Consider the following 26,647-nt stretch of genomic DNA (forward strand, 5'->3'; position numbering starts at 1 on the left):
GAACTCAATCATTTCCACCCATTTTCTCCAACGGTCGTAGGACATGTCTCCAATAGCTTCATCCCAATCGGTTCCTGCGCGCCACAAATCCTGAATCAGGACCTTACCGTGTATGAGAAACGGCGCAAGCAGTCCGAGCGGATCAAACAGCGTCATCACGCAGCGAAGTACCTGTCGTTTGGTTGGCACGTCACCCCTTTCCATTAGAGCTCGTACCTCGTCGCTCATTCGTGTAGAGAAGCAGAGCTCATCCATAGTTGGCTTCCAGAGCATTCCTAGGACTCGTTCCGTTGCTTCACCAACTCCAATGTATAAGTTCTTGCTGTCAACTGCTTTAGTTTCTCCCAGATGTCGCGGAATTTCATTACAGTTTGAGTTCCAGTTGCGTAGATTGAAACCTCTATCACGGTGCACACTTTTCACATCTTTCGTTACCTGCTTCACTTCCTCGGCACTACCGAAGCTATCCAAGTAGTCATCGACGTAGTGACTTCGAAGAATACCATCCACGGCCCGAGGGAACTGTTCTGCATGTTCTTTTGCGTTCAGGTTTTTGACGAACTGTGCCGACGCAGGAGAACAAGTTGCTCCGAAAGTCGCCACATCCATGACGAACACCTCCAATGGCTGTGTTTTATATTTCCGGTACAAAAAGCAGAGCGCATACTTGTCTGCCGCTCGTATGAAGATTTGGTGGAACATCTCCTGTAAATCCGCATTGACTGCCACCCAGAACTGCCGAAATCGATAGAGAACTGCAGGCAATGCTGTGAGCTGGTCCGGACCTTTTAGCAGCATACTGTTCAACGAGACTTTTGCTGAAGCATCCCAAACAACCATCACTTTCCCGGGCTTGTTGGGATTGGTCACAACACCCAAGGGTAGAAACCATGTCCTCGCTAGATTCGCTTTCTAGAATTCTTCCGGCGTCACACGGTGAGCATAACCTTTATCTTGGTATTCTTGGATTTGTCGATGGAAATTCTCGTGCAAAGCAGGATCCTTGTCAAGTTTACGCTCGAGGCATTGCAGCCTACGCACAGCCATGGGATAGCTATCGGGAAGATGGATGTCGTCTTTTTTCCACAGTAGGCCTGTTTCAAAATGGTCATTCACCCGTTTCGTTGTCTGCTCTAGCAAGTGTTGTGCTCGTTCCTCTTCCTTGCTGAGAGCGACGTGAATCGTAGTTCCTGTCTCTTCTACTTCACTCTCAAAGTTTCCTGTATTTCACTGTTGCTGTCACACTTACAGACATGGAAGCTGTAACCTTCCGTTAGTTGCTCTACTTGTTGTCCGTACACGCACCATCCCAATCGTGTTTTTACTGCAGATGGCCCATCTCCCTCACGTATTTTCAGAGGCAATGCCAACCGCAAATTATCGAGACCGATGAGAATTTTCGGAACTGCTCCTTGATAGCTCTGTATTGGAATTTGCCTCAGATATGGATATCGTTCAGCAGCTTTGCCATAGTTGAAATTCTGACTTGGTAAATTGAGATTTTCGACCGTTCTCGCGTTGACCAGCTTGAACTGCCGCATCTGACCTACTCCTGATATTACAACTGTAACCACTTTAGAGTTCTTCTCCATGCGAGATGTGTTCCCAGTCCATCGTAGGCAGAGCGGTTGCGAACTTCCACTTATCCCTAATTGAGTCACTAATTCACCTTCGATGAGCGTCAGCGACGAGCCTTCGTCCAGGAACGCGAATGTGTTTATCCGTCCTGTGGTATCGTAGAGCGTGACGGGAACGATTCTGAAGAGGATACCGGAATCGACAAAGCGATGCGTATGGTTCTCAGCGACCCGAGGCATCAACTGCACTGGCGTCCTTCCATGTAGTAGCGAGTGGTGACGGTACTGGCAACCACTCACGTTGCAACGGCTGTCGCTACGGCAAGATCGCTTTCCATGCGCAAAGAGACAGATATGGCAAACACCCAATGATCGAATCCGCTTCCATCGTTCGTTTACACTGAGCGATTTGAAAGCATCACACTCTCGCATCTTATGTCCAGATTTGTTACAGTTGATACAGTCACCAGGCTTCGTTGTTTTTGTCAACGTGGATGGTAGTGCGACATCTGTCGCGTGGGAGTTCACATATTCTCTGGATCTACTACCGCTTTTCTTGTGCTCTGGCTCGTAGTTCACCACACTCGTTGCATCTTGCACCACACCTGTCATGTATTCCGCAAACGTCTTTAAATTTACGACACTAAGTCCTCGTTTGTAGGCTGCCCACATCATCTTCTGATCCGATGGTAATTTGTTGACAAGCTCTTGGAGCAACGTTGGATTCGCCAGATGATCGCGCTGATCCGCAGCTTCGATGTGGTCACACAGTTCCTGCACCGCCAATCCGTACTCAATCAAACCTTGCAACAGATCGAGGAGAGGGAATCGAACGAACTTTATGCAGAAGAGCGTTGATGAGAAGTTCCGGACGACCATACCGCAGTCGGAGAGCTTCGATGACATTCGGCACCGCGGATGGTAATACGAGACGATTCCGAACACTTTCCAATGCTTGCCCCTTCAAGCTTCGTTGAAGTCGAACCATGTTAACATAGATTTTTTCTGCAGTTTCATAATTTTCTTCAGATTTTTTGCTATATATCATTTTTTTCATTTTTTCTAGTAGTGTTGTGTCACAGATTTGAGCAATTTAGAATCCTTTAAGAGGTAGAACTTTGATAAATTTATGTTTACTTTTGCGACTCCATTGAACTCAAACTTTGCAAGCTTCAATACACAACAAAACAACAAAAATGACACTGACACAAAAAAAAAACTCTTAAATAGTCATGTGGTATCATTTAAAATGCGCTTAACACTTTAGGCATTTTTGCGTATTAAATTTCATGCGCTGGGCACTAATGGGTTAATCCTCAGTTATGCGGCGACATATGAAGAGGTCATCGAGCGCTATTCGATGCTAGGATAAAACAATTATGGGGGGCTGTAATGGTGGGTTTAGACTAGGGATATATTCATGTGGAGAAATATGACATTTATAGAAATCGCATCAACCGTTTACACTAGCGCGAACTTATATAATGCATATATTCATATTTTCGGTGAATTTATTCACCTGAAGTAGAACTGCATTCAACATTAGTGATTTTTCACACCAGTGAGAAATTCACCAGTTTACATATGCCTGAATTTATTCTAATCATAGTGGTTATATATACGTCGAAGAAGTGTTTCATATATTCTCACCCGTTTACACTTATTTGCACTTGAATAAATCCATCTATAGCTATAGATCTCTCTAATGTAAATCCGCCATAAGCGAATGCACGGAGAAGCTTTTCGAACTGATTGAGGACTTGAGGACTACTTTTAAACCCAGTTTTTGATTGTGGTAAACGAACGTCACAGAGCATTATGGAACCGTTAACCAAGCTATCGGATGCATTGTAAGCTATTAGAATCACGACTTATGGTGCATCCAATAGCCAGGATAACGGCCCTAGTTGCCTCCATTAAGTACCTAATAACACATATTTCATATTAAATGTTTTTCAATTAACAAAGTGAAACTCCACTCACCATTCATCGCCGGTTACTAGCCCATTTTCTTTAGTTCGTGCGTCTTGCAAATATTCTCTTTTGAGCATCACTCTTGCGTCTTGCGAAGATGGCAACGAAAGTCCGACTATCATTAGAGCTTGACCCGTTCGCAAAGTTCAGAATGTCCAGGATTCCTACGGGGGGAAACAATTACTACTAAAGAAAATATTTATGTGCCGAGGAGTTTTACTAAATGGAGTTTCTGCACGAAATTTTGTAAACTTCCACGATGCATCAACGAGTTCTTCCGGGTAATGGAGTCGGAGTTCGAAATCGGCAACGAGTTTTGCGTCATCAAGGTGATATTACCGATACAGAGGTTCAGCTCCTGCATTGCTTCGGCCAGCTACGAATGTTCTAGAAACGTATACGTTACCTTTGGCACGCTCCACTTTTTATCTCCCGCGTCGGCATTATCATTCAGACATTGGAGCACTCTCCTGCTCGTTTTTAAACGGTTTTATTTTATTATATAAAGCAGAAAGAGACGCTATGCCTAAATACATTTCTGTTTGCGTCTTTTGGCATAGCGTCCCTTTTTGCTCAAGATACTGCAAAAAGCAACACGATCCACACTGCACTCGATGCACAAACTGGATGCGGTAAAAAAGGTCCGTTGAAAGAAAACCAATATGCTAATCAATGATTATATAATACCAGGGACAGACATACAGCTGTACTTGCGTTGTACGTGTACAGCGTTGTACAGGTACCATCGTACCATGACAGATGTACTTTGGTTGTACATTGTACCGTATGTCAAACTGACAATCAGATATTTTTCCAATTTCCACCACATATTTCAATGAAAAAGGTTTTTATTTAGTGTCCAAACTATCAAACACAACAAACAAGTTTCCAATCTGAGTTATTAACTTAAGAGAAAGTCAATGAAAAGAACGTTTATCAAGTGATTTGATTCTGCTTGTTCATGCTACCCACCACTAACCGTCTATGGCGCTGCGCACAGTACAACTGTAGCCATGTACAGCGGTAAAACAGGTCGGTACAGGTACAGCGATTGTACCGAGTTGCTTGCATGGTTCTAGCGCTGTACATGATGACAGACATACAATTTTCGAAGTACAACGCTAGTACAGCTGTATGTCTGTCATAAGTATAAGGGGAGTAGTAGCAGAGTATAGTTGTATTGGCGATCTAACGTACAAATCTACACCTAGGCGGCGTTGCGGTGAAAGTGATGATGGTTTTAAATTTTGCAATGTGAGTTTATGGAAGGTTTGTAGTTCTTCCCATGAATCACAATGTTATAGTCATAAAAGATTATTTGATGCGATGAGTTTGGAAGAAATTTAATTCTGCGCAATTTTATATTGACATGTTATTTTCTTTTTTCTTTTCTGTCATTAAAATAACTTAAATTATAAATACATATTAGATGTAAGGATAGTTTTAAGAATTAAGTATGAAGTGTGAGTGTGAATGAGAATGTGAATGTAAATATGAGTGTGAGTGTGAGTGTGCACATTGTTATAATCTCCTTACATTCCATCCTTTTCCTAATGAAAATGTGACACCCTTCTAAACTCGAGTCGACCGCGAGTATTCGGTTTCCTATTTTATTAACCATAGAATTAAGGAAACATGTTAATATTTTCTAGTAAAAATGTAGTTAAGAGCGTGGCTCCTTTAAACCTACTGAGCCTGTAAAAATAAACGGATTAATAGAAAAAAATTAAAATGTTATTTTCTTACCTCTTACAGTCGTGAAAATTGTATAAATGTTGACAATGGTTGAATCAAAAAAGGAAATTCGAGAGCACAATCAAAAACAAGTTGAAAAAAGCATGGTTCATGCATGTGAGAACTACCTTGGAAATACCGGAAGTAAAATATGCGTGATTTGTATTTGAGTTTAAGGTCATCATTTTCTTAGTTCAAAAACAAAATCCAGTTGTCACACCCATCATTTACGTTTTGCGTTAGATCACCAATTAGAGCACTTTCTATCTAAGTTGCATTAGGGTGACCATAATTTTTGACGTGGGACTACGTCTAACCGGAATATATGGGGGGTGAAATGAAACCCGAAACACAGAACATGCAGGAAAAAATGAAAGATTCCGAATGCTTATAACTCGAACATTTCTTACTGGAAAGATGTTTGCATCAATTGGTACGGGATATTTCTACGCTTCTATCGCAATTAATAAAATGTTATTTTTCATTAGATAAACAATTGAATTACTGTAAAATGTTAAGCGTTATCTAAACGCCCTAACTACCTCGTTTTGATTGGCCCGATATACGGTTTCCCCAACACAGCCATCGAAACCAAGCAGCCTTGGGGAAATCGGCATTGTAAATACATGAAAGTATGGGGACTTTTGTACTCACCGAAATGTGTTCCCTAACACAGACTTCAAAACCAAGCAGCGTTAGAGAAATCGGCATTGCGAACACATGAAGGTCGGGGGTATTTTTGTTCCGATTGAAATGTGTTTCCGTAACACAGACTTCATATCCATGGAGCCTAGGGAAATTGCAAATTCATGCAGGTTGGGGATATTTCTGTTCCGACTGAAATGTGTTTCCCTAACACAGACTTCAAATCCATGGAGCGTAAGGAAATTGGCATTACAAATTCATGCAAATCGGGGGCATTTTTGTTCCGGCTGAAATGTGTTTCCCCAACACAGACTTCGGAATCAAGGTGTCTGAGGAAATTTACATTGCAAATTCATGCAGGTCGGGGATATTTTTGTTCCAACTGAAATGTGTTTACCTGATAGAGACTTATAAACCAAAGTGTCTGCGGAAATTGACATTGCAAATACATGCAAACGACTGAATTATACAATCTTTTTACTCACAAAGCCAATATATTGAATTTAATTTAATTCGGAAATTGTTTCCTTCAAACAAAAATTTAATCAATACAAACAAATGATTGCTAAGCTAAGGTAGTCCCACGTCAACCTTGCGGTTATATCAAAGATATAAACCACCCATTTTTTTCCTTCTCTAACTTTTATATTTCAAATCCTACATCAAAATTGCCTTCGTACGACTTTTAGAAGTTATAAAGACCAACATTTTGCGATGCAGAACTTGTCAACATCTTAGCCCTACTCAAAGTTATTGATGGTTTTTCACCCATAAACTCATGATCTCAATTTTAATTTACTCAAATATAAAAAATAACATAGTTTTGAAAATCTCACACTATGTAGAGTGAATTATGCTCTTTCAAATGCCGCCAATAAACATTTTTTATGTTTGTCTCAGAAAAAATTCCAAACAAATGAAGAAAGCGTATTTTTTTCAGAAGAAGTATCAATAACATTGATTAGAGTTGAGACATTGACAAGTTCTTCATCGCAAAATATTTGTATTAGTGAGCTCTAAAAGTTTTTGACAGTTTGCATTTAGAATTTGAAATATAAAAGTTAGAACAAAAAAACAGTTTTTTTCATGGTTACCCTAACGCAACTTAGAGAAAAAGTGCTATATCGGTTATTTCAAGAGATAAAAAAAATATTTGTTTCACAAAGTTGTTTACAATAACTGGGGCTACAACATTATCGAGATATATTTACCTCTATATATAAAGATAAGAAAGTGAGATTTTTTATCTCGACAATCGACAAGATGGGTCACCCTATTTTTGATAACATAGAAATGAGTGCTCTATCGTATGTAACAACTTTGTTTAAGACAACTTTTGAATAGAGAATAACTGTCCCGCTCTAGATGCTAATTTCCACTTGAATGCGAGTGCTGCACCATTGTGCAATCAACAATATTTGTTCGGTTCCTTACGGCTTTTTAAAATTTTGTTCAATATGATTGTGAACACATTTTCTGTGTCGTGTGAAGCCATTTGAAAAAAATTGTAATGGGTTGTATCTAGGACACGACCGCAGTTTTCGACGTAGAACTACGGAATTATATTATTCAATCTACTTGTTTGTCACTTCGGATATTATTTTAAAAATCGAAATTTTTGTGATATCTTTTTAGCTATTTAATTTTTTATTACTTAAGTAGACTCGAAAGAGTCGAGTAGAGTCAAAAGCTATCAGCACTTCTCGTTCATTTGGTTCAACTCGCATCAGACTTTCTCCTTCCCACTCAGATATTGACCACAAACTATGAACCCTGTTGCTCCTATATTCCACTTGTGATGTGATCGAACCCCACAACATGCAACAGTAAGGTTACCCTGCTGGAATTTGAAAGCATTCATTCATTAAACATACGTTTATCTAAATAAATGCAGTGTATATCTATATTCCTAAAGGCTGATTTAGACGATGCCAGTCAGCGCTCTAGTTGAAGTATCCAGTGAATAGAGAACAGACACTCTGTTCAAGTTAGAGGCCAATTACTTGTTCGATACTGGTACAAGTAACTTGGACAGAGTGTCTGTTCTCTGTTCACTGGATACCACAACTAGAGCGCTGACTGGCATCGTCTAAATCAGCCTTAAGTTCTGGATAGTCTTCCATATCCGCACTAGCACAAAAAAAATTCTCGTATGCTGCTCTTCTTTGTCGTAGCACACTTCGATACAGAGGGCTGTGTGTGAAATCAGCATTAGGCATGAATGATATCCGCTAGTTGTTTTATGCTAGCTCACTCGTGTTTTCATTCTTTCCTATTTTCCGTCTCTAGCCCTGAGAAGAGCCCCTTGTGGAAAAAAAAACTCTATTCCACACTCCTCTTTCGCCCGACAAGAAAACAATCCTCTCCCGCTCGACGCTCTGCAGCAACCATGTTGCTTCGATGACCCCCAAACGAGAAGTGGTGTGGCTTCAAATCGCTTATTTAAACCAAATATGTTGGAAAGGGGCAGTAACGAATGTATCAGTTGCTCGTTATTGACAGCTCTGTTCGGAAATGCACACAAATTGGCAGAACAAATGTATGGGAAAATGAGAATGCTTCCAGTTTCCATTAATTTAAACTGTTTAGGCATTGGTGGATTGTACTGTATAGTATATCAAACGAATCTTAGAGAATTTCCGATTTCATTGGTGTGCAAAGTATCAGAACTTGTCCGCTGTGAAAATGGTTATTAATGTTAACTTTATTTCACAAAAACGTAACCTGTTTTCTGATTTGGCACCCTTCCTGAAAGACGTAGTTCTACGTCAAAAATCACCATCATTAATCCCGCCCCATAAATTAATTCCCGCCACTTGACGTTTCAATGCAAAACAAAGGATAGACCCCTTTGTTGTGAATCACCAATCGGGCTCGAAGCCCAAATAAACAACATAGCAAAATACTGTGCAATCGAATAAATATTTGTGTTAATGTTAAGTTAATTCCATCATCCCCATTCAGTGGAAATGTTTTCCTTTTTCAAAAGCAAGAAACCTAGCCCGGTCCACACGGCAGAGGAACCGATTCCGGGACCTATTCCCCCAGCGCCCAGGGATGATGATTTTATCTTCATAGAACAGAAAGGTTCCACGCCTCCATCGGGTATCACCGATGGACTTTATCCCAACCTTCCGGGTGTTCCAGTGCCAGCGGCCAATTCGTCCGGTCAGGTACGCCAGAAAAGCGAAGAAAAAATGAGTCATCATCTAGAGGGAGTGCCATTCAAACTAGCCCCAACACTCGCCCCGGACAATAATGCGGAAATTAGTCAGTATCAAGTGAACGAAATACTCGCGTTCATCGCCAGAAGGAAGCACTCCCCACTGGAGTATGATTTTAGCCTCGAGAGAAGCGTGCTGTCGGATGGGTGAATCCGGAACGTTAACAGAACCCCAGTGGATAAAGCTCAAGTGTCGATTCGACTAGTTACTTCAGAATGTTACTACGCAATTCAGCAGCTATTCGTGCAACGGTTTGCTAGTGATGTGGCATTATAAAATATAATAATAGATTTAATGGCTATGTTTGTAAATCGCTCGTTGTTCAACAAATGTCTATGGAAAGCTTTAAAAAAACATGTAATGTAAACAATGAAATAAATTTATTAGAAAAATATTACTATCTTTGCTGATTATAATGGACATTGTGAAATCGAAAGTATAGTATAGACATGCCCGCCATCAATCAAAAAACCTTCAATATACTGTTGGTATCAGGGCCACATAACAAACACACACAACAATTAAAATTTCAATTTTGATATGGTTTGCTTGGTTTGTACCACCTACTTCCGGTCTCCCTGGAAACGTCGAGTACACCCAAACAAACAAGCATTGGGCTACGGAATGTATTTCCTTCCATGCGGATCACAAGAATACGAAGAAGTGCTTCTCTGTTCGCTGTTCACCTGCTGCTTCTCACGGAACAAGAAATAAACAATCGCAACGGAATGGGTAGCAACAGAATTCGGCACCACATGGAGGGAACTCATGTTCGAGTCGGTGCAAAGATGATTTGGCTCAAGGCGCCTGTCCGCAGTTCGTCGTTGCTGTTATCACCACAAGCAAGGAATGCGCATATTTCGAGAAGGGAACAGGTGAACATGTCCACAGGGAGAACATCTCCCGACGCAATTGTTTCAATGAGTTTTGCGTATGAATCGTTCGTATTTGGAAAGGACGCGACTGCGCCTTCAAAAATATACCTTGCTACGAGTAAAACTTGTTTACACTGTATGACAGCATGAATGGAAAATCGCTTAAGAAACATTCAGACGGAAGTGTTTATAATGGAAAGACAACAGAAGCGCAAAGATCTAAATTACCATGCTTAAAAATTAGGATTAATCTTGTCGAATTGTTTAACCGTGCAGACAAAAAATGAAACTGTTCAAACTGAAGAACATGTCGAATGTTCGCTCATATTTGTGGACTACGCTTCGTTCCTGTTTTTCCCGTTCAAATTCGTCCCTAGTCTACTTTGTTGTGGCAGATCGCTTCCAAAAAATGGTGTCGACAGCGGTGCCGATATCGTGCCCAAGACGGGTCCAAGACGGGTCTATGGTACTAGGTGAGGCCGTTCCGTCACTAAGTTGGTTAGGGGAGCGGTATATAAAAACAGTAAGGAAGAAAGCAGAAGGGGAATTATTTCCTTGATGCGTGAAAGAGACATACTGATCACGAGCGAGCTTCGGCACTAGCGTATTGTGTTTTGTTTACAAACAAAACACAGTAGACTTCCAAGATGGCTGAAGAGTGGTTTTAGCAAGTTGGCCCACCTTAGGATATACTTCTACGCGATGGATTGAGTGGTAACGTTGTCGTATCAAATCGCATATCAGTCCAAAAAGCATCGCATATCGTTATATACGGCTTTATATGCGTACAAAATATGGCATATACGTATATCGCCTCCACTTTTGTCTGTATATGCTAGTTATCTGCATCATATATCATACAAATGTGTCTTGGTAGTATGTATATTGCCTCCAATTATAGCTATTCATACGACTTAATGTTTGCTGGGTAATATCAATCGCATAAAATGTAAAAACTCGATTTTATATACCATTATCAAATTAAGTCGCAATTCGGTATAGTAAACATCAATTTTATGATGTACATTGTCGTAAAATATATTTAATCCGCATCATATGCGTATATTACGCTGATGCAGTTTGTGTGTCGTATAAGCGTATAATTTAAATCAATTCAGTACTGTAGTAAATCGTGTTGCATGCTGAAGAAAATCATGAAACAGTAAATCATATTAAATCCTAATAGAGAACATATTACATCATTAGAGATGAACCAGCCTTTGGCTGAAAATCTCTTTAATAAAGAAAGAAAAAAAAAATATTACATCATATTGAAATGTCAATGATGCACTCGAAAGTTTTAACCACTGTTGAATTAAATTTCAGATAGCCGCGCGAGATAGCTGGTGGATGATAAACCAGACGACCGGAGTTCGAACCCACATCGGAGCAGTTTTCACCAAACATCAATCTGTGCCATTTTAAACATTCATATTCCACTCCCAACACAAGTCAATCAAACAATTATTATTTCTACGAACATAAATACTCATATATAAAAATGGCAATTCGTGAGGTTGTAATAAACATTTCACGAAAATATTTTGCGCCATTTGTTTTTTTTCTATGTCTGTAATAAATCATATATGAGTATGGCAAAAGTCGTATTTTGTGCTTTGACATATTAGATCACAATTCAATTTCAACATAATCGCTATTCTAGCCGGTCAAAGTTGCATATTCATCCAAACAAATTCGGTAAGCATTTGCCATGTATGTATATGGCCTCCACTTTTGCATGCATATGCCAGTTAGGCGCATTATATGCCAACCAAATTTTAGGGCATATGATGTTATATATACGCTTGTTATGCGATTTAATGTTTGCTGGGTAGTTGCATCCCTTATCTCGTTGTGCTGAAATACAAAATTGTTGTCAGTCTTATGAATTTAAAAAAAAGTCAAAGGAGGGTTGTGTCCGAGACACGACCGCATAATTGACGTAGGATTACGTTAGGCTATGTGTTGATTTTGGATATGTTTGAAGAATTACATTGTTAAACTTTTTGATAATGATTTGGTGATTATGAAAACGGCCGTTTTGTTTGGTTGTTGAGTATTGTTTGTTCACTCCACCAGTGTTTACCGAGTGATGATGACAGAAAGATGGTAAACAGTCGCTGGACGGTGCGAATCAGATAAAGGATACCGAAGTGGCACGATATTAAAAAACCGCCCTCTATGATCCCAGAAGAGATGCCTCCTGTGTTATGTATGGATGAAATAAAGGGAAAAAAACTCACCAATGTAATATAAGATAATTACCAATACCGAACACAATTATCATTTTTTCTCATCTTTATAAAAATGGTACTTTAATATAGAGAAAACATATTTGAAATGAAAAAGGTAATTTTCTTTTATAATTTATACTTTCTAGGTGTTTATTCAACCCAATCCGAATTTTAATTGGACTAACAATACCTAATGCTATATGTAGAGCATATGGGAAATCAAACTTCTAATATTTCTTCACTTTTCTAATTTTTCTCTTCGTATAAACTTTCCTTGGGTGAAAATGAACACAAAAAAACAGACAGCTTAAACCAAACCACCCGTTCTCAAGCGGGAACACATCTTGGTTTTTATGTATGAAAAATTGAAATAAATCGTTTCATATATCAAGTCATTTTTAACACAACTGCTACCATATACAATTTTACACCTACACTTGTGCTAAATTTTTCACAATGCATGATCGGTCATTGATATGAAATTTCACGAAGCAACTAGTATTAAAATTCCAAATTTAAATTTTATTAGCTAGAATTAATCGTATCACTCACCTTACTTGCAATATAAAAATGCCCCCGACTTGCATTTATTTGCAATGTCGATTTCCCCCAGGCAGCTTGATTTTGATGTTTCTGTTAGGGAACACATTTCGGTAGGAACAAAGGTCCCCCCTTACTTTCATGTGTTTGCAATGCCGATTTCCCCCAGGCAGCTTGGTATTGATTTCTCTGTTAGGGACCGGCCGCATGTATCGTCAATTTCGACCAATCAGAAATGGGTAATTCCGTTAGGAGAGGGGTTGATATTTTTTAATTGTTCGATAGCTAGTTTCATCACTGAGAGAAATAATTAGTAAATATAACGAATTTTTTGGTAAATACTACCAATCTATAGTCATTTTCGACCGTACTAATAAACACATATGTCAAGCAGAACCATGATTCGGAAGCCCAATATCGGCTACATTTTCTCGCCGAAAATGCACGTATCAGAATTATATCCTTATTATACCTCCGTATTGCCTTATGGGAACAATGAAAATGGTTAATACGCGCTTTTCTCACCAATTTTCAGATATGACAATATCCAAGCTTACTAATGTTATCGAGTAAAATATACTAATCTCTGGTAGGGATGCGGGTTTGTTGACAATATGTACAAAAAATTTGTACATTCTACTAATTTTGCATTACCAAATGTATTCAGTAGTTTTCGACCGAGGATTTTTCTAAGGGATGACATATATTATTTTCTTCAATATAATAAATTGTTATGGAGTGCCGAAATCGATTGACGCAAAAATTTCATCAATCCATCGTGAAATGACTGAGCAATAAGCGTTTGAAATTGGACAATTTTCACGATGTGCTCGATTTTCAATTTGTACCCCAATATGTTCCCGAGAGACGTAATCCTATGTCAAAACAGGTTTTTTACCATAATATTCATCTCATCCACTGAAACTTCATTTGCCTTTTTCTCTTCCTTCGCTGGAAATCGGAACAACGGTGACATCACCATTATTCTCGTAATCAATTAAACCATCACGAGCCCCAAAAAGCTGTATTTTTTATTCGTTATTTGAAATGATTTCAGCTTCCAAGGCTATTTATCATCTTAGACTTTAATTGTTTTTTCGGCGGCATTGGCATCTGAGACTCTTGCCTCTAAAACTGTTCGATTCATCGGCTAGCATCTCACCGATAATACGTGTGATGTTGTTTTCTAGTACTTGAATCGATGCTGGTTCTACATCGGCACAAGAATAGGCCGAAGGCGTCAAATCGCACGATCTAGGCGGTCGATACACTGGACCATAAAGAGAGATTAATTACTCACCAAATTAATTGCGCAATAGGCCCATCGTTTCGTGCGATTTGGCACCGTTTTGTTGACATCACACATCTACCAGATAGCTTGTGTATTTGAGGCAATACAAAGTTAGAAATCATCACACGATAGCAATCACCATTGACAGTAACGTTGTTCTTATTTTAATCTTTAAAGAAGTTCGAGCCAATTATTCAGCCGGACCGTAAGTAGCTTTCTCGGGATGCATTGATAGCCCTTGTATTGCTTGTGGCTACTCATCGGATCAAATACGAGAATTTTGTTTAGAGTTTTATTTAACTATCCACTTACACTTACACTCTCACTAGCACCCATCTTCACTTGACAAAATGTGTGTGTAGAGTGACATAACAGCATAACATCCCTGTTGATTTTCCGTGGTTGCTCCATAAAAGCCACAAGGCTCACTAATTGCTACTTGTTTATCTTTTTAACCCTAACAAGCAGAAGCATACAGAAAATGTAAACAAAAACAGGAAGTGGGTTATATCTATGGTATAACCGCAAGGGTGACGTAGGACTATCGTTGATTTAGAGATCATTTGTTTGAAGTTGAATCTGAATTCATTCTGAATGAATGAATATTTGGGGGAATTCGAAAACGAGAGCGTTACGTTGGAGGCACAAGGTTTTATGCATCCAATATTGGATACGGAAATATCCTACTGATGGGGAAGAATAATCTTCAGAAGCTATCCTGATAATTGCGATTGACTGAAAAATCACAAAACCAAATGTATTTGGTCACAGTGTTACATGGATAGAAAACATTCAAATAAACTCTTTCACATGAATGTATTTTTAAATTCCCAGAGGAACTGGCAGATTATTTTTAGTAACGATTAGATATTTCCACATTTTCCTCGATACTGAAAGCCCACCAGTGGTTAATGCTAACTCGATAACCATCTGTTAATAGCACTTGATTGAAACATATTTGGTCACAGTGTTACATGGATAGAAAACATTCAAATAAACTCTTTCACATGAATGTATTTTTAAATTCCTAGAGGAACTGGCAGATTATTTTCCGGATCTTTCTCGATCCAAACGGAAAGAATTCCGTGCGTGTATGTGTGTGTGTGTAGCGGCTGCTTCGAGATCTTCCCGGGGAACCGTTTGTGGCATCACTCTCCTCCTGATGGATTCCCTTCTGGCCTAAGGTGCACAAACAGGCTCTTGGTGACACCGTTCATCCGCGCTTTCATGATAAATGAAGAGCTTCACCACAACAGCGACAACATGCTCCAATCGCTGTTCAATTAGAACTAAGTGGATTTCCGAGCGGCGCTCGCTTATATACCGATTGGTGATTTCAATAGCCTATTTTGAAAGCAAATTTAAGACTATTGAAACAAGTTTTTGGATCAGAAAGTAACAAGTATAGAACGCGTAGACATTTTATCTTTCGAATGAAGTGTTTATCATACCATTTCGTTCAGTTGTTTAGAAGCTATTAACACTCAAAATCTCGGTCTTCGGCGTAACGCTTTCGTTTTCGAAACTTTGATTTTACACCCCGGTATAGAAATGAAAGACGTAGTCCTACGTCAAAAATACAAATATAGTCAAATTCCAATTATCTTCATTTCTCGTGATTTTTATCCATCTTCCAAAACATAAGTGTCAAAAATTCCATGGCAATCATAACACAGAGATCATCCGTGATGCCAAGTTTACTCTTCGGATGAACTCTTCCATATTTTCTCTCTCACGTAGTGTTCGGAATAAAGTTGTACTCATTTACACCTTTTCGTGACGATCATAATAAGGTCCTCATTGGACCCTATTATATAAATCGTGTCGATAATTTGCTCTATTTTGCTAGCAAAGCCGGGAATGTGGGACTTTGACAGCGGAACATAACTCTCGTTCCGCATCTATTTGCTCGTCACTTTGATAATGGCGGGTTTACATTAGGGAGATCTATAGCTATAGATGAATTTATTCACGTGAAAATAGGTGTAAACGGGTGAGAATAAATATGATACACTTATTCGAGGTATATATAACTTGAATAAATTGAGCATATGTAAACGCTTGTGAATTTCTCACTGGTGAGAAATCACTAAAGTTGGATGCAGTTCTACTTCAGGTGAATAAATTCACCGAAAATATGAATATATTCATAATAGAAGTTCACGCTAGTGTAAACGGTTAATGCGATTTCTATAAATCTCATCATATTTCTTCACATGAATATATCACTAGTCTAAACCCACCCTAAGGAAAACAGCAAATATGGCCAATGACACATCGACGAACGATATTCGCTATAATTTGTATAATTAAGCGTCACGAAGTAGTACTTGTTTGTCAATTTTTAATAGTTATAGTTTTGCTAGTATACACAAACGTTATTGATCATAATAAATCCGCTAGCTGGCGTAAAATGCATTTAGTATTTAACTGAATGTGTCAGAGCGATTTATTCGTCATATATCTAAAAGCTTGATTCATGACGTTTTGAATGTTGAAATCAAACTGCACTTCTGGAGCTATCTATTGACAAACAATTGAAAAATATAGAAAATATATTTCAAAAGATAATTTAACCCTTTGCGGTCGTTTGTCTGCTCTCAGCCACCGCAGCTAGGAATCATACTAAATACTTTATTCAACGATGTAATAGTTGACCTTTTTTTAACGAATTTGAATATCGAATAAACTTTTTCACAAATGTATACGGAGTTTCTATGAATAAAAGGTAATCGTACTCGCTATGAACATAATATTATTAACGTGGAAAAAAAATCTTTCAAGGGAAATTAACTCCGACTACAAAGGGTTAATGGGACAAATTTAATATGAACCATAATTTTATTGATCATGTTACAAAATATTTCGACGCCCTATCGCCTGGCCTTTACTAAAATATACTTGTTGGCATCTAGCTTCAAGCGGCTCATCACTTCCAGCGACTTCCTCGCGTAATGGGCGGAGGACGTGTCGGACCAAAACACCGCATCTACCTCCGAATGATATTTTTGAATGAAGAGACATCTCCCGGCAGGCACTTTTTTGCTGTAAATCTCCCCATTTCCCGCACGTCACGAACGGATGAATAGCGGCTTTGACGTGAAGATGGAAGCTAGCCACAAATGGCTGCCACAATGGCGCTCATTTCTTTCATCTCCCTCTCTCATCCCTCGCCCGAAAATCAGTAATTTTGCGGAACAGTGTGAAGAAAATGATCGTTTTCGCACTCTTCCCATCAAGTAATATCAACCGAACTATAATCGATTACTCACAAGATGTTAAATTTTCATCTGCTGTCGCACTGTATAGTGAAAAACGTCGGAAAACTCGAGCTAGTGCTCTGAAAGCTAAATTTTCATTTTTCAATCTTCGGTAATGGTTTTGTTTGTATTGGTGAAAGCATCGTTATTTTTTCGACACTGATGCCAGACAACATCCTCGAAACAGCTATAAAAACCACCCAATAAAATGTTGTTCCTGAGTCATAGCGTTTCATGTCATGAAAATCAATAGAATAAAATTGTGTTGACATCAATACAATTATTACTTTTACGTTTAATGGGTCTGTAATGTAAGTTTTAGCAACTTTAACATTGGGTAAGAAATTGTATTGCAGAACTCGGAACACTGCCACGGCTGCCTATGCTTTCAAAAACAGTAAACGGAAAAGTATTACGTTCAATCAAAATGCCTCGGCCAACGGAGAGAAGGGTTAAGGCTCTCCAACGTGAATATGCAAAAACAATACGATCAACGAAGGAAAATATTAAGGAATTATCAACATCGAGTAGAAGCGGAAGAACGCGGAAATACCAAAAGAACCCCAATTCGCATGTGTTATAAATTTGATCATGTTACGCTAGCGTATAATCAGAATTTCACTTCATATGCAAATGCACCTTCTATATATATTTACATTTGCAATTGATCATCGGAACATATCGTTCATACATTTTACTTTAGTATTGAATTATTTTTTTTCAAATGTATTCCAAGACTCGTGTCAATGAAGCGCCACACAGTCTGATAAGTGAATTGATCTATTTACGTGTGCTTTGCTCTTCTCTCACAAACACTATTGCTCCATTTCTACACGTGGGTTTACCTATACTACTACAATGGCTAGCTTCCCCCTTCACCTTAACATCCCCTTTTGGCTGATGGTTAGCCACGGAAGCACAGAAGTATCTTTGGGTATTTAGTGTGGGATATGTACTTCATGTCGAAACTTACCCCCTTGATGTAGGGGGGGGGGGTGTTGTGGGGTTCATAAAGTAGCTGGTTCTCTGCCAGTCGCTGCCTTCCAGGGTTAAACCCGTCCCGTAGTCCGTCCGTTGCGTCTCTTAGTTGCATGTCGAAACTTGTTGCTATTAGAAATCATGTCATGCGCAACTTAGAGTGTTTGATGGAAGGATGGGAATAATTTGAGAAGCGGATAATTTAGACCCAAAATGTTTTTTTCGCACTGAAATGCATATAAAACATCGAAAAAAACTAAATGGGCGATAACTTCGTCAAATATGCTTCTTTCATATACCGTACAAGAACAGACCGCACAAGTGCCATCCAAGAAGAAGAAGCTTGCTGTTCCGACACGTCCGGTCTTGACTTACGTTTCCGCATGATAATGTCCATTTCCGCCAGGTACTTTTTTCACTATCTGACCCGTTGCTCCGACCTCCCGACCCAAAGCCCGGAACGATGTTGTTACCGACTGCTTTTCGCGGGTCGTTTTCGGATGTGGGAGTTCGAACAGAGAACAACATATAAGAACATTTTTTGTGAACTAACCTCTTTATCAATTTATATTTTTGTACCGGAATTGTCCACCAGCTCGCGTCGCTCGCACCTTGTCCTTAGCTGCGTTGCAGCTTCGATACTCGGTTGACTGGTACAACCTTCAGTACGAATTTATTATTAGCTGGCCCAATCTTCAGTATACTACTCTTTTTCATTTCACTGGTTCAATCTTCAGCCCGTGATGTTCCTGGTACAACCCTCAGTTGTGGTCAAAGTTTGGGCTTCTAGAGTAAAACGTCCTAATGGCTCCGTTTCTCGATGTTGATTAACCCCTGTTGGGTCATGTAGTGGGGGTAAAACGGACATGTTAACAAGAACTTCAATTGAATCTTTGAAAACTCCTGTTTACGATCGCATAATCGGACGAACGGAACCAGGCTCCCGTTTAATGCTCTCATTCTTATTCACTGAAGGATATTATAGATACCGGAATGGGCATGTCCGGCAGACTCAAAGTACTTGACGATGTGCACTTTCTTCGCAACGGAATGGAGCAGTTGCTTTACTGTTTTCGCCATAACTTCCGCAGTTAAACTGATAGCGCTGTCAAATTTGGTTTGAAAACTCTTGGGTTACTATGATTTACGATGTACAAGTGGTCTGTTCACCAGGTGTTTAGGTGGACGCATGAAAAATTGGGAAAATTAGTCCATTTTTTTAATGCTAGCATTAATAGACAACCTGTTCTCGGCGTTGCCATCCCCTTTATTCCGCGCGGCGAAGAACGTGAGATGGCGTCAGGGTGTTCCCGAAGGCGTGACGATCACCCCTATTTTGTATTTCGATCGATTCAAAATACTTCGAACGACATGATAAAATTCCATTCTGTTTTTCGTTCGAGTAGTTTTTGCATTCCGTTCGATCTGTTTCTCTTCGAACATTAAATGAACAAAACGTTCGGATTAGAGAATGCGAAATTATAACTCGAACGAAATAACGGTTTCGAACGAAATGGAAATCCGTCGGAATACAGAATAGGGCTGTATAGCTTGTCACTAAGTGAGATTTAAAGTCGTATCCTCATATGTTATCGACTCGGGTATCAAAAAGAGGCTGAAAAGTGAGATGGCTTCCACAATAAAGTGAGATAACTTAACTATCTCACGGCATTCACCACGCGGAATAAAGGGAATCCTTTCTTGGTTCTTGGCCAGACCTTGAAGCAACTTCAACGTCCTTTCGGCAAACTTGAGAAGGCATCAATGATTTAAAAGTTTCAACAGCACCTTTTACAAAAAAAAATAGTGATGAAATTGCTACATTTAAACATTTTCCAATGGATTCGTGTTCACAAGAGCGAGATTTGGAAGGGAAAGCTTCATGCTAAGCACTTGTCAGTCTCTCAAAGTTGAACCATTTCTTACAGGAGTTAGTTCTTTTACCGTCCTACAACAGATGAAGTACCCAAGCCGAGCATTGTTTTCCTCATTTTATGTTGTTAATAAATTTACATTTAAACAAATACAATTAAGTTATATAGCATTTTGTCTGCTTTATTCCATTTTTGTTGTTATCTTCGTTTGCCTGCTGAATTCATTATACATAACCTCTTCCTTTCCTTTCCTCTTCTCCTCCCTACATATTGAACCAAAAATGCCAGGAAAATCTGAAGTGAAGTTTCGGGAAAAAATACCATTACTTCTTTCCTTATTCACCACGAGCATTGTTCTCTCAGAATAAAAAAAAACACTCACACAGTCGTTTCGCGGAACCATCAAACCATCTTCTTCTTCTCGGGGCAGGATATAGCACACACAAGTTCCACTACTACTCTCTGTATATTATCATTATTATTATTAATCAATTTGATTGATTTCGGTTCATTGCCCTTAAATTTTAAACTTACTGTTTTAACTAAATTCACTATCTTTTCCATGCAATTTTTCCCCCATCGGTACTTATATACGGTTTGTGTGGATCCGATCGAGAGTATCTTTCTTCAATAGCTCACGACACAGAACGGAACATTCACTGGGATCACGTCTTACATCTCATCATGCTACTTGTAGGGCGCGCTCGGTGGAAATCACGCGGTGATAGCCACCGTAACAGATGAGAGATTCCCGCTTCGTGTGTTTGTCTCGATCCCTCCTTCCTTTCTTCTCCTAATTAATTTTTTCCATATTTTACTATTCTTTCGCCACACGCCACGTGTTCAGTGAATGTGAGTGTGTGAGTGTTTGCATGCCGTGTTGTTCATTGTGATTTTTTTCCTACTCTCTACTTCAAATTGTTTTTTTCCAGGGTTCACATATGATCAAATTGCGATGATTTCTTTTACTATGTTGTATATATATATATATATAATTCTTGTTTTTTTTGTTTTATTTCCAATTATTCAATAAAAGTGACATTTTACTAAACGCTAAATACTTGCTTTATCGCATTTGCTCGGAGTCTACATTAAATTAGTGTACCTTTAGATTTGTTTATTTTGTTGTTGCTCACATTCATTAATAACTAGAATTTTAATTTTAGTTTTTTTTTGTTTGTTTCAGATATTCTCTTCGTGTATATATGTATATGAAATTTAAAGAAGTTTTTTTCCTCTTGCATCCACTAAACTAAAAGTTTTCACTTCCAGTTTCAATTATGAGTGGGAGTGTGCAATGTGTGCTTACGTGTGTGTGTGTGTGTGTGTGTGTGAGTGTGTAAAAGTGAGAAAATCTCACTACTTTTGCATTGTAAAAATAGTGTCAAGTGACCAACCCGCACACGGCGACCATCCTCTCTCCCTCGACGATCGACAGATGAGGACAATTCCTGCATGGGGGTGATCCATGGATTTTTGCTTGGGTACATCGAAAATTTGTGTGTACCTTCTTTATATGAGTGTGTGTTGTAAAGTGTTTTGATTCACAAATCGACAACGAACGTGAAGAGACCATCAAGAGCGTTTAAAACATTATCTTCCTCTCTGGATGCGCGCACTTGCTCTACAGGTGACATGTCGTATGCGTGCGTACGACAGATGTCAACAGTAGGAGTTTGCTTCCAGAATTCAACAGAGTGTCGGTGCACAAAGGAACGATGACACGACTGCTACTTTAGCCGCCTCTAGCGGCGAGTAGTGCTGCGCCAGAATATTCCGTGTTACAAAGTTAGATTTTTTGGCGCTTAACCGCTGTGGGCGTATCGTACTCATCGCTGTCATAGTCCACCTGATCGTCGTCTTCGTACACGTCGGCCGCATGATGGTCAGCACCGCTGGCATATGTATTATACTGATGCTGGTATGAAGAGTGGTGAGTTGCTGTGGAGAAAAAAGGTGGAATACAATGTTAAATATCATGTGTTAAAGTAGATAAACAAACGATGAATTATATTAAACATTTGTACAAAAAAATCTGAATAACCTTTCTTTGAAGTGTCAGCTCCATTAGTGGTTTCTGTGGCAAATTACTCACACTAAAAAAATAAGGTTTGATTCAGTTAGAACCCAGGATCACTGTTCATTTTATAACACCGGTCGCATTAGGCGTATTTGAAATCTTTAGACAGAAAATGGATTGAAAAACCTGTATCTTTCGAGAGTTAAAATTTCACGCTGATCCGTTTTGTTTTGAAAATGTTGTGTAGGATAAAAACCTAGAGAAGAAATTTGATTTTGGACACCCACATTGAAAATCCAGCGTTGTCAGTTACTAAAATCGCGAAGTCGCTGAATGTGACTGAATCTACCGTGTATGATGCATTGAAACTTTTCCATGAATGTACAACTGCTGTTCGGATGGATCAGAGGACGCGTCGTATTGGAACTTACGATCGAAAGCTGAGGTAGAACGTGTTGAACATGTATGACATCGCCAAAAAACAAAACTCTACCCAAGTACCATCCGGAAAATCCGTATGCGAGAAGGTTGTCGTAAGCTAGGTAGTGCGGACTGAATCAAAACGGCTGTCAAAAAAGATCCAATTGAAATGTCAAAAGAGATCCAACGATCAGGAGTGTTATTTTTCTTATGATAATCAACACTATAAAAGAGGTATTGTTGTCAAGGGCAAAAATAATTAAAATTATAAAATGAACGAACTACATTTTCCCGTTAATTGTTTAATTAACCATTGCATCTCTGAAAGAGCATCTCAGTCTTTCACTAAGCAACGCATTTTTAATGTCCCCTCTCTTTGACATAACGTTTTTCCGAACGAAATAAAAACAAACGAAGTCAAAGTCACGTAAATGTTTACTCCTGCGATTTGAAAATATTCGATAAAAAGTGGAAGGAAGAGATGCCAGATGATTTTAAAAAAAAGTCTGTAAAAATATGTGAATGTCTGTTAAAAATGTGGAAAAGTCTGTAAAAGTGTGCAGATCTATAGAAATGTCTTTTAACGTTAATTTTCACATATTCATTAATACTTTGTACATCGCGATGCACGTAAGATTGTATTTTGTATACATATACAGCCATTCCATGCCAAACCAATATAGTGGTTCTCAGATCTTCGTCAAAAGTGGTAATTTTGTTCTTTATCGCAAAACATTAAACTCGTTTTTTTTTATTTTTTTCATTCGGGTGCCCATTTCCATTTTAGGGTGATCCAAAAAATTATTTTTTCCACTTTTCCCAAAATGACTTTTTTCAAAAATTTATAACTTTCGAACCACTTAAATCGGTTAAGTGGTTCGAAAGTTATAAATTTGATCGACATATCAAACACATATCAAATGTGATTGACATATCAAATTGAAGCCAATGAGCTTTAATTGAGAAATATTGAACTTGCAGATAATATGGATCCTATTTTCGTAATTATTGATTGTAGTCGTTTTTTAATGTTTTCATGGCTTTGGACTTGGGGGCGCTATATTTTTTTATATGTTTTCTTGAAAGCTGAGAGTTTTTTACATAAAATATCTCAATATCAGAGATGCTATTTTTTTCGTTTTTGAAATATTCAGAACTAATCGATGGTTCGAAAAACAATTTTCCTCATTTTTACCACTACAAAAAGTCATAACTTATGAACTATTGGACCGATTCATATCATCGACATATAAAATTGAAGCTGACGAGTTATTTTTCTTTGAAAAAATATTACTTTTGAGAAAAATTTAATTTTTGTTTTTGTAATTATTGATTGAGTTAGTTTTTCATAGTTTTCTCGGTTAAAGATAGGAGCGCTCTATTTTTTGTTATATTTTTTTATGGAAAGCTGAGGATTATTTACCAAACATATCTCGACATCCGAGATGCTGCAATTATCGTTTTTAAGTTATAATTTTGTAAATTTAACATGTTTTAAGTCTTCGATCAATATTCATATGTGACTAAACTAGACCTATGCTACTAGAATCCAATCTTCCCGCAAGTGTGATATTTTTCAAATTATGCTTATTGGCTTCAATTTAATATATCGATCATCTAAATCGGTTCAGTAGTTCAGATGTTATGATTTTTTGCGGAAAGTTATTTTTGGACAAAGGGGGAAAAATGATTTTTCGAACCACCGGTTAACTTTGAAAAAATCATATCTAAAAAACGAAAAAATAGCATCTCTGATATCGAGATATGATATGTAAAAAATCCTCAGCTTTCAAGAAAAAATATAAAAAAATATAGCGCCCTCTAGTCCAGAGTCATAAAAAAATAAAAAACGACTACAATCAATAATTACTAAAATATAATAATTTTTTCGCAAGTTAAATATTTTCCAATAAAAGGCTTTGTCATTAGTTTCAATTTTATATGTCGATCATCTAAATCGGTTCAGTGATTCAAAAGTTAATAATTTTCATTTGTCATTTTTGGGAAAATGTGAAAAGAAATTGATTTTTCGGACCACTTAATAACTTATGTGTTGTAAGTGTGTTTAAATATTTCAACGATTTACACATACATACGCGCTGTTAATTTTTATAAAAATCAGTATTTCTTCGTTGATATATTGGACATCCACCAAGGCTTGCTGTCTTATCGTTGATGAAATTTATAAAAAAATGCAGTGTATATTTTCCATCCGCCATGCAAGGCTATACAAGTTTTAGATCACCACACGGCCATGAATCATGTCTGTGGTTACAATATCGAACAGTAACCCATATTTCGTCATAAGCAGACCCGAAAGCGAATGTAAGTTGTTGAAAATAGAATGAAAATTTTTATTCGATGTTGTTAAAATACTCAGAAGACATAGTCCTGACCCTAACTTAACTATTTTTCAATAAATCTCCTTGCATTTCAGCAAAACAATCTTATCTAGAACAGAATATAATTATCAGAGACAATTTTCGTTCAAGATTTTTCCTTACCTGCAGAGAATGAAATTTTTCATTAATTGTGAATAACCGTATACTCTCTTTCGTCTGTAATGATGTCAGGGCAAAAGTACTTATGTGTGTGAGTTCCAAACTAAACTATGGAAAAATGTCATATGGTGAGTGAAATATCTTTGATGTGATGAATAGAGCCTCTTATTTTTTCAAAAACCTGTGAAATATTGTTATATCCAAAAAGTCTACAACAAAAATAAGTGTTTTACAGATATGTCTGTAAATTTACAAACATGTTTGTAAATCTGGCATCCCTGGTGGTCTGAAAATTTATTGCAAGAAATCGCTTGAAAACATGCATGAATTTGCTTGAAAATGAAGTGGATTGAGTCCGCACCACTTAGGTCGTAAGGCTATCGTAAGATATTTATTTAGGTTTTTGATGCCAAATGTCTTAAAATTGCATGAAACGTCGAGATATAGTACCATATCGAAAAAAAAAAATTTGTCGGAAATTGACACTCTGGGACCTCAATTTCCTGTTTTTTCGGTTTTCAAAAAAACTTAAATTTTAACGTCTGCGACACTAATAAGGAAGTTTGAATGAGCTAATGTTTAGCATAGGGTATATTATCGTGCAAATCAACATTTCGCAGCAAGTTCCGAATAAAACTATTTTTTATTAGCATCCAAGACCATACTTTTCGTTTTGTATTCCGAAAAAAAACTTCCCAGTGTCAATTTTTGACAAAAAAAAAATGTTTTCGATATAACAGTATATCTTGCCGTTTCATGCATTTTTAAGACATCTGGCATAAAAAAAATCGAAAACCCCGATTTCCTTTATTCTCCACTTGGGTTATTTTTAGATTTTCAAAAAACTCAAACTTTGACCGCTTTGCGCCACTCTCCCTTAAGTCCGATTGGGCTGATATTTTGCATAGGGTATTTTTTCGAGGTGATGAACATTTTTTATGGGGTAACTTTTTGAAATTAGAGATGATCATTTCCATTGGCACACTATTGTAGGTGTAGTGGGTTACAATATCGGGATGAAATGAAAAATCGATTTTTCTTTTGTTCGCGACCGACAGCGCAAACAAAGAGCAAGTATCCCTACTTCCAAATTCCAATGTCCATCCCTATCCTTATTCCCATCCAAATCACTCCCTCCCATTCTAAGTGCAGTGTGTGGTGCATTACACAACCACAACCAGCAGCGAAACTCGAAATACAGAACCCGAACGCATACGAACAAATAAGTGCATAAGAACCGATCCCTACCAATGCAATATTCATTATTCCATATCCGACTGCCATAAGTATAGCATCGCGAATAAACCATCCGTGTTTTTGAAAGTATCCAAGTGTTTTTCCATTCTCTAACAAGTCACATATCAAATCCTGAGCTATCATCCTGGCCTCCTTCAGCCGAAGGTTTGGCCATATTCCTCAATGGTGTGATTTACCATCTTTGTTTTTTCAAGAATATTCTGGGCTAACAAAATGTGTTGCTAACCAACTCAACAGCAAATC

The 26,647-nt window shown here is 38.1% G+C and overlaps 2 protein-coding genes across 8 annotated transcripts in view; one reads left to right on the forward strand and one right to left on the reverse strand.

The window, feature by feature from the left end:
* Nucleotides 1-8,775: 8,775 nt before the first annotated feature.
* LOC129777073 (uncharacterized) lies at nt 8,776-9,548 on the forward strand. The gene has a single exon (XM_055783175.1). The coding sequence runs from the start codon at nt 8,900-8,902 to the stop codon at nt 9,302-9,304; it is 405 nt and encodes a 134-aa protein (XP_055639150.1). The 5' UTR covers nt 8,776-8,899; the 3' UTR covers nt 9,305-9,548.
* Nucleotides 9,549-20,308: 10,760 nt separating this feature from the next.
* Nucleotides 20,309-26,647, reverse strand: part of LOC129776345 (forkhead box protein K2-like) — a 51,642-nt gene continuing 45,303 nt past the window's right edge. For all 7 annotated transcript variants that reach the window (XM_055782212.1, XM_055782131.1, XM_055782450.1 and 4 more), the window contains one exon: nt 20,309-22,147. In XM_055782212.1, the coding sequence (XP_055638187.1) occupies nt 21,996-22,147 (152 nt within the window). In that variant the 3' untranslated portion in view covers nt 20,309-21,995. The remainder of the gene's footprint in view (nt 22,148-26,647) is intronic.

This window comes from Toxorhynchites rutilus, chromosome 1 (assembly GCF_029784135.1).
Source record: "Toxorhynchites rutilus septentrionalis strain SRP chromosome 1, ASM2978413v1, whole genome shotgun sequence".
NCBI classification, from domain to species: domain Eukaryota; kingdom Metazoa; phylum Arthropoda; class Insecta; order Diptera; family Culicidae; genus Toxorhynchites; species Toxorhynchites rutilus.